Raw genomic sequence first — 9,343 nt, 5'->3', positions numbered from 1 at the left:
TGTTGTTAATAACAAAAAAGTTGCGCGGCACTGTGACGGGAAGACATGGACCGACCGGACGGCCGATCCACCACCCGCCCTCCCATTCTCATCGGCGATCGCACCGCCGCCGAGGCCTGGCCATCTGGCATCATCTGTGCGCCCGACACCTGGTGACTTGCTCGCTCCCCCCGCATGTCTCACGCCTCTTTCTTGTCAAAATCCACGCTTGTGTCACCACGTCACACAAGCACACAGGATAGTCAATAACCCTAGAAAAGGTGGCGGGAAGCTGAGCGAGCTTGGCGAGCCAAAACCCTTCGATCTGCGCCTTCACCGTGCGACAAATTGCCAATCCGTACCAGTCACATGGAACGGCTGCTGCAGGACCGATGGGGAAGGTTTTGTTGCTCCAAGTCCAGGCCCGGCTGAAAAACAACCACTGATAAACGCGGGATTTCCTCCCGTTTGCGCGGCTTGCAGTGGAGCTCAAGCCACACATCAACCCCGACTCCTTGCTTGCAGCGCAAATCGGGAAAGCAGTAGCTGGGATCAGGGTAGGACAGTCGCGTCGCCATCAGGCCATTTTCGGCGTTGCGCGCCGGCAGCGCCAGCGCAAGCTTCTCGTCTGATGAAAGGAGATGCCGGCACGCCAGCACGGAGTAAAGTTTATGGGATCGCCCATACGTGGAGTTTACGTTTGTTTAATGCGATTTGCGGACGAGCATCTTCCCGGGATCAGCGACCGAGTTTTCGACCCGAACGTGAATGTTCGATTGATATCGTTATAGAAAGAACAAGAGAGAAAATTAGAGAGGGAGAGAGAACGGAGATAGGGAAAACAATCTGGATGAGTCAGCTGACACTTTCAGACTAAGTAGCAGAGGCTCGAATTCAGGAGACCCGATTCCCCTCAGCGATAGCCACAACACCGTGTAAATGGAAGCGGAAATCAGTCTCCCCATTATGACAACCAAACCCACTGAAAGGACTTGTTTGCATGATGGGTGTCAACCCATCGGGCGCAACCGGTAAATTTGTGCGAAAATGTCATCTTTCGAGCTTCTCATCCAAGGGAGTGTCAAGGAAAACGAAAACAGCGAGAACGATACTTCATAATTGACTGACAGATCCCTTGCGAGGGATGCCGCCGGAAAACGACTATGATTCCATGTAGACTGCCGTTTCCGTTTGTTAGACGACACACTTTCTTTGTTCAACTTGAAGGACAAAGCCGGTAAACATGGCTTTGCAGATGTCTAGTGGCGCAGACGTTTGACCGGTATGCCGTGATGGTGGACGTCTTCAACTATGAATGGGGTCCCCCAACACGAACAACATTCTGTCTGTACTGTCTGTATCGTCTTCGAGTAATACAACACTTGTGGTAGTGATTCATCTCTACTTACACCATGACCAGTCTGATCCCCAGCGCGTCGACGCCGACGCACCTCGCCGACCACGAGGACGACGACCACGCGGAGCAACGTGGATACATCAAAGGCACCGACTACTCGCTGCCGTACTTCTCGCAGTGGTCACGCATCCACGACACCGAGGTCAGCCAGGGCCTGCTGCGACATGTCAACTGCGGGTATCTCTCGACCTGCGGCGTGCCGCCGACGCTGCTGGCCCTCAAGCAACATGCCCAGTCGCTCTGCGCGCTCATCCACCTGCTGAACCCGACGGTGCACTCGGGGCAGATCGGCGTGGGCGGGTTGTCGGGGGAGAAGAAGAAGACTAAAAAGACGAACGACCCGCAGACGTCGTTGGAGTACCAGCTCAACGACGCGTTTGACTTTCTCACGGATCTCAGCGTGCCCTACACCAACGACGACCCGGACCACCACAAGACGCTGGGTGCACTCGTCAACGAAGTCCGCAGCCGCAACGAAGTGCTCGGCCAGACAACATACCACTGCCCATTCGCCGAGACCACCACTGTCGCTCCAGGCTCAGCCCGAGACTGGGAAGACAAGAAAGAAAAAGAAAAACTCCGCCCCTACGCCTCGCACCACAACCTCATCATGCACGCCAACGCCTGCCTCGAACGCCTCGACCACGAATTCAGCTCCACCGGCGGCCTCATGTCCATCCTGCCGTACCCCCCAGGCGGGCCCCATTCCGAGGCGGACACCGCCAACCCCTTGAACAAACACCTCAACAACGCCATCCACCACACCCGCCACCGCACGCCCGACGCCGACGCCATGCACGCCGCGGCTGTGGCGCGCAACAACGAGCTTGCTAACGCGCGCAACAGCCTGCTGGGCCAGTGGCTGCATTTCACGCAGTCGCTGGTGGCGCGCATGCACGAGTTGGAGCGGGCGTATGCGGATGCGCTAGATGCGCTGGCGGGCGAGGCGGCGGTGCCGGTGCAGGTGAAGTTGCAGGCTGAGGCTGGTTTGAGTGGTAATAGTAGTGGGCGGGAGATTGCGTACCCGCAGGACCGGTGGGTGTTGGTGAATGCGGGAGACGAGGCGTTTGATTTGGTGCATGAGCTGTTGGATCGCAAGCAGGCGGAGGTGCAGGCTAAGGAGGGAGTGTGGAGGGAGAATGGGGTTATTGGGGATGCCTTGTGGGAGGGGCCGTCTCAGGGGTCATCTCAGGGGCCAGCTCATGGGGGGAATACAACGACCGCGCAAGGCCACGCCCGCGGTATCGTCTCCATCGACCTCACAACCCGGTACTACCGCCTCACGACCTCTCCTTCTAACCCTTCCAACCCCAACAACCTCCAGCAAACCCATCCCGCAAAACCTAATAAAACCACCCTCTTCCTCCTCCCCGCCTACTCCCACCACCCCAGCGTCTCCTACACCCGCACCCACCTCTCCTCCTCTTCATCAAACCCCAACCCAACCGCCACAAACCCAACAGTCATAACCCTCCCAAACCCCCCTAAAATCCCCACCCACCGCGCTACCGACCTAGAAAAACGCTACACCTCCCAAACGCTACACGCCCGTCGCGCCGACCTGGCTAACAGGTATTTGTTAGACGAGCTGGACAGAGCGGCAGAGGGTATGGGGGTGTTAAGGGCTGAGATGGAGGGGGTAAGAAGGGGGAGGGATGGGTTGATGTTTGCTTTTGCTGAGGGGGTTGATTCTAACATTAATGGGGACGACAGTGGGAATGGGGGTGAAAAAGGGGGAGAAAAGGGGAAAGGGGGACTGGTGGAGAGGTTGCAGGAGCAGAGGGAACGGGCTGCACGAGCGGAGAGGGAGGTGCTTGAGTTGAGGAGGGAGGTGGAGGTTTTGAGGGGGGTTGTGGGGGGCCAGGGCTGAAGGAGAGTGTAGTGTATGTACTAGGTATGGGGTGTATTGATTGGGTGTGTTGTTAGTTAACTACTAGTTTGGTTTTGTTTGATGGGTTGAGTGTTTTGGATAAATGTTCTGGATAGATTCTATTTTTGTGCGTGGTTTCTCAATAAGTGTGTTGCATTTTTTTGTATTTCCTTTTGGACGACAGTATACGTCAGATGAGAGGGGTGTAAGTCTGCCGTATCTTGGACGAGACAGCTGCTGTGTTTCCGGCCCCCTTTTGAGCTCTTATCTTCTCATCTATTCGTAACTTTAGTTTCGTTAACTTCTAACGTTACACATCTGAGCAATCCAATTTTGCCGGAATTTCCCCGGCCGCACTTTTATTTTTCTGTGCTCTGGAAACTCGGTTGCAAACTTGGTTCATTTGTTGTGGTATCCCCGCATCGTTGCCATAGCAACCCCCCCTACTCACACCCACACCACAATCAACCGACAAATCGGGCGTGCAAGATTGCCGAGCCATCGCCAGCCAATAACAGCTCTCAAACTCACCCCCTACCAAGATAATGCGCAGCCGCGTCAGTCCGGTGTGGGCGAGAGCGCTCTGTCTTTGAGTGGAGGATTTTGCGGGTGGGTGTGAGAGAGAGACAGGGAGGCTGGGTTTGTTGACATTCCCCGTGACCCCTGACCAACCCCTCCAAATTCGTCCATGGGGACATCCCACCTACCCACTTCACCTTAACTTACCATAGTACGCCATTCACCTTGGTCTTCCCTGTTCTTAGCCGGATTTTGCTGCTTTCTCGGTTGATCAATTCCCGTTGTCAATTCCTACTATCAATTGCCAGATCATCTCGCATTGCGTTTTGTTACCACGATGCATTGATCTTTTAACGAGTTTGCCTATTGCTTTACTTTCTCAAATTGTGTTTTTGCTTGACAGTTTATCCCCCTCATTTTTGTCATTGCCAGGGCAGGGGTCGTGGCACCGCGGGGTTTGTCCGACCTGTTCTGTTCTGTTGCTCGATACGAGAATCAGACAGGCCCCGGCGAGGATAGTCCCACATACGGCTGGCTACACGGTGACCACGAGTCAACTCGCGATGCCTATGCTGCTCTCCGCCGGGTCGGCCTCTCGGCCAGGGAGGAGGTCATCGTCATCGGCCTTCCGGACCTCAGCACCTAGCTATCGACCTCGATCACTATCCAGCACCAAAGCACTCGCCCTCACAGCCCTCACTCTTCTCACAACCCACGCCTCAGCCGCGAGTCCACCACTACCCTACACCCCAACAACAATCCTCCTCCCCTCCGACCACAGCGCAGGAGCCGGAACAGCATACATCTTCACCCAGCCCAACGACAACCAAAACGCCGTCGAGTTCCTCGCCCTCAACATCAGCAGTCTCCGGTCGTCCTCCCTCCAACCAACAACCCTCTCCTCCTCCCTCCCATTCCTCCCTTCTTCGAGTGATACCACCGATGGCGGTTGCGCAACCTTTGCCCCGACCCTCCTCCGCAACGGCACGATTGCTGTGCTCGCGGGGCAGTGCGGACCTACCTCGTCGTCGGCATCTACTCTCTGGACTTACACCCCAGCCGACAATGCAGATGCTCAGGGACAGGGGACATGGACCCAACACAGCGTAACACCCGCCGCGGCATGGGACAATGCACAGAGCGGGCCCTACGCGCTGGGAGGCGTGGTCGATTTCTCGCCGCAGTTGAGACCGACGCTGTCGGAACCGAGGTTTTATTTGTACGGGGGGATGTGTCCGTCTGATTCTTCCTCAGGAGGAGGAGATGGGACGTATTCCAACCGCATGCTGCGTTTCGACCCGGCTGGTACTGGTACTAGCGCCAGCAAAGGACCATCGTCGTATACCATGGGGTATGCCGCGCCCAAAGGCCAGCAACTACCCGTCGCCGAAGCCGGGTTTACGTTGACGGAGTTGACGCCGTCGATTACCAACCTGACGTCTGGCGATGGTGACGACGATAACGCCCAAGGGAACGGAATAGTAACCCAACAAACAAACCACGTCCTCCTCGGCGGGCACACCCCCACAGGCTCCGTCAACATGAGCATGGCCGCCGTCTGGTCTTTGCCGGAGGAAACGTGGAATTTCATCGGTATTGCTCCGCCGTCTCCCAACTCCAACTCAGATTCCAACTCCAACTCCGACTCGGGACAACCACAAAGCGACCTCGCGCGTCAGTCCACAACCTCCCGATCCCGATCCCGATCCCGACCCCAAAAACGAGACACAACCAGCATAACAACAATCGACCCCCGATCAGGCCACACAGCAGTCCTCAGCGAAGACGGCACGCGCCTAGTCGTCTACGGCGGGTGGGTGGGTGATGTTTCGCGCCCGGCACGGCCGCAGTTGGCGGTTGTGCGCATGGGGGTTGGGTTGGGGGATTGGGTTTGGGAGGTGCCTGATGTGCCGGAGAATATTGATACTGACACGGCGGGGGGGAAAGGGGTGTATGGGCATGGAGCGGTGGTTTTGCCGGGGAATGTGATGATGGTTTATGGGGGGTTTGGGATTAGCGGCCAGGGAGTACAGAAGAGGGAGACTGGAGGGGGGATGTTTTATAATATTACTAGTGGGAGTTGGGCGGATGTGTATGTCGCTCCGCCAGCGGGAAGCGGGACTGGGACTGGTACTGGGAGTGGCACCGGCCAAGGAACAAGCCACGGGGGAGAAACTGGAGGAGACGGCTCAGGGTCATCGGGGTCTGGTTCCAACGGGAATGGTGATTCAGACAACAACACCATCTCAAACACCAAACAAATCGCCCTCGGCGTCGGTCTCGGCGTAGGCGCCCTCCTCCTCGCCATCCTCAGCTTCTTCACCCTCCGCTGCATCCGCCGTCGACGCCAACGCCGAGCTGCGCGCGATGCCACGCTCAGAGGTCTGTCCCAGGGTTTCAACGAGTCACCATCCCAGCACGACGAAATGGCCGAACAACCGGACCACAGCCCTTTCTTCCCGTGGACAGCCACGGCTGCACGGGAATGGTACACGGGCAGTGGTGACGACCCGTATTCCCAGGGCCGGAGGTCCCTCGGAGGGTATGAGACGCTTCGCGGTGCTCCTCCGGGGTCACCACAGTCGCCCGGGACTCGCCCGTCGTCGTTGTATATCCCCCCGCCGCCGTCTGCGTCGACGTTTAGTCACGCTCGACCGAAGGGTGCTAAGGGGTTGCATCAGCCGACGTCGTCGTATGATTTTACGCCGTTGCCTGCTGCTGCTGCGCGGGGACCAGGTCGGATCGAGCCGATTTATGAGGCCGATGAGGGTGACGATGATGAGGATGATACCACCCAGAAAGGGTATCCGCTGAGTCCGGAAAGGGAAGAGATGGAGATTGAAGACCCGTTCTTGACGCCGGTGCTGCATACCCCGACTGGTCAACAGTTTCCGTCACATGCAGGCACAGCACCGGGACAAGACGATAGAGGCGGCCAGGAACAGCACCCAGACGTGCAACACTGGGTCTCCGACGTCGACGCCTCGTCTAACCCGGCCGTGCCGGTGCTCAATCTGCCTCGTCCGGCTCGGAGGAGGTCCAACTCGGGTACATCTCAACCCCAATCTCAATCCCCACAACAGCCTTCGCACACCCCGACAATGACCACGGCAACAACAGTAGCAACAGCAGCCGCCGCAGTCGTAACCCGTCTCTCTTCCCCCTTACGCCGTGGACTATCCAACAAATCCGCCCAGTCGTCTCACCAATTCCCTTCTGCCCCGTCGTCGGTGGCGCATACCGATGATGGTCGGACGGTGAGCAGTCTCTCGGAGCGGAGCGCGTTGAGTTTTGTCCGGGGGATCGAGGGTGGGAATGGCAGTGGTAGTGGAAGTGGAAGTGGGAACGGGAATGGGAGTGGGAATACGGGAGCAGAAGACCGGGTGCTGTTATCCCGGCTGCGGAGTACCCTGGCCACGACGACTACCGTGTCTGCTACGACAACCACAACAGTTTCTGCCACTGGTACAGGCGTTGTCAACACAACAACGGGCGGCGGTACACCCACAGCCAGCCCAGCCCGATCCAAGTTCGCCGCACTACGCGACGAAGGCCCGGGGCTATTACTCGGTTCCAGTCCCATTCCCAACCCCGCTACCCACGACCACGGACATAGCTACGCCTACACCGACAGAGCCGTCTCACCCCTTGACGGCGACGACGACGACAACGACTTCGACTTCGTCTCCCTGCCCAATCACAAATCCCGGCCCCGTCGCCGCAGCTGGCTCGGCAGTCTCAAGCGGGTCTTTAGCGGGAGCGGTGTTCCTGACTCTGTCAGTTCCTCCTCTGGTAACGACAACCGCGGTGAGAGCCCGACACGCGAGGGTTTACTATCCTCGCTTTACCCAGGGGATGGTGCTGGTAGTCCGGAGTATGATGGGGTCCTGGGACAACAACAGAGGAGACGGCAGGGTAGAGGGGCTTGGTTGGAGGTGGATGAAGACGGGGACGAGGAGGAGTGGGATCGGGATTTGGAGAGGGCGGCGGAGCAGCGGACGGTGCAGATCATGTTTACTGTGCCGAGGGAGCCGCTGAGGGTGGTGAATGCTGAGGTGGAACGGGAGGAGAGTGTGTTGATTGTTGATCCGGAGGAGGTCCAGTCGCAGCAAGAAGGACAGGAAGAGACGAAGGAGGAGACGCAGGAGCCTCTCATCCCGTCTCTTGATGTTGGCTCAACGTCAGCAGGTCAACCAGATGAGCCAGTCCAGGGTCAACAACCACAACACCAAGATCCGACCCACCAAAATCCAATCCAACAAAAACACCTCGTCCAACCACAAGAAGACCAACAACAAGCACAACAAGAGCCCACCCAACAACAGGACCTCATCGAACACCCCCCAATACTCCCCCCACCCCCCCCCCCCCCCCCCCCCCCCCCCACCCCCCCCCCCCGAACCCCCTCACCACAACTCCGCCCTTTAAAACCCTCTCCTAAACCCTCTCCCAAACCCACTCCCCCAGAAAACACACCTAGCACACCGAAGGCCAAAGCTCAAAGGGAACAGAATCCGAAACAAGACCGCACAACCCGCCAACTCCAACTGCAACACCTCGAACGCCTCGGCCGCGCCGACAAGATTGAGCAACTCGAGCGGCCCGACCGACCGAAATCTCGCGTGCTGAGGATGGTGGAGAGTTTTGAGTCGAGGAGCCCTGAGAGGAGTCCTGGGTCGCCGAGCTCGCCTAGTAGAAGTCATGGGGGAAGTCCGGAGAGGAGCCCGGAGAGGTCCTAAACGGAATGTGATAAGGAGTGGAGTGAGGAGTGAGGGGGGTGGGTGGAAGAGGATTAAGGATTGAGGACTGAAGGGGTATCAGGACGGGTAAGATATGGTATGATATAAGGGGTTGTTTTTGGTTTCCTATTCTTTTTTTTTATTCGGGTGTATTTGGGGTTTATTGGGATTTATATGCGAGGGACAAGGCAAGTGGGAAGACTGGGATGTTTCGGAGGTGCTATACTGCACTGATGTGGCATGGATCACGATATATGGATGGCAGGATGAGGGTTCGGATATAGGGACGGTGGTATGTTGTACAGGATAGGAAACACTCGTTGAGCCGAGTGGCCTACATTGTACTTTCGAGATATATTGACGGCACGGGATTTTTCAGGGTTGATTTGACATCTTACTGGGAAAGCGGCTGTACGGAGTAAACATAGGTAGTCCATCGCTTAAGGTCAATATACCCGCTACGGAGTACCAGAAGTTAACCAAGACATTGTTCTGTTCCTGCATCAACCAACACCTCGCTCGCTCATCTTGCCCACTCACACTCGATCTCAACTTCCACACTCGGCTGTTTCTTTCCTTTCCAATCGGCAACTCAATGGTGACTCAATTCGTGACCACCTACAGTAGTGTCCGAGTAGTCAACGTTAGCCACACCAAAACGGCCGATCATCATTGTTCGTCCGATCGAATCCCCCGGCCGCGAGCTGTTCTCCCGTTCCTGAACGGAAAACGCCACGGCTTACTGCACCTCAAGATCGGCGCGCCCAAGCGCCAGGAACCGGCCCGATCTTTGTTAGCTTTCCTTTTCGCTCACTCTTC

The 9,343-nt window shown here is 57.1% G+C and overlaps 1 protein-coding gene across 1 annotated transcript; it reads left to right on the top strand.

The window, feature by feature from the left end:
* Positions 1-1,391: 1,391 nt before the first annotated feature.
* Positions 1,392-8,524, top strand: C8A04DRAFT_12483 (uncharacterized protein; the record flags this gene model as incomplete). Its single annotated transcript, XM_062777355.1, has 4 exons — positions 1,392-3,245; positions 4,094-7,361; positions 7,422-8,056; positions 8,369-8,524. 4 exons carry the CDS (start codon positions 1,392-1,394, stop codon positions 8,522-8,524), a joined length of 5,913 nt encoding a protein of 1,970 aa, XP_062636704.1.
* Between the last annotated feature and the right edge of the window lie 819 nt (positions 8,525-9,343).

Source organism: Dichotomopilus funicola (genome assembly GCF_033296635.1).
Source record: "Dichotomopilus funicola strain CBS 141.50 unplaced genomic scaffold C8A04scaffold_34, whole genome shotgun sequence".
NCBI lineage: Eukaryota > Fungi > Ascomycota > Sordariomycetes > Sordariales > Chaetomiaceae > Dichotomopilus > Dichotomopilus funicola.
The sequence above is the reverse complement of the archived record's forward strand: the minus strand, read 5'-3'. Positions and strand labels throughout refer to the sequence as shown.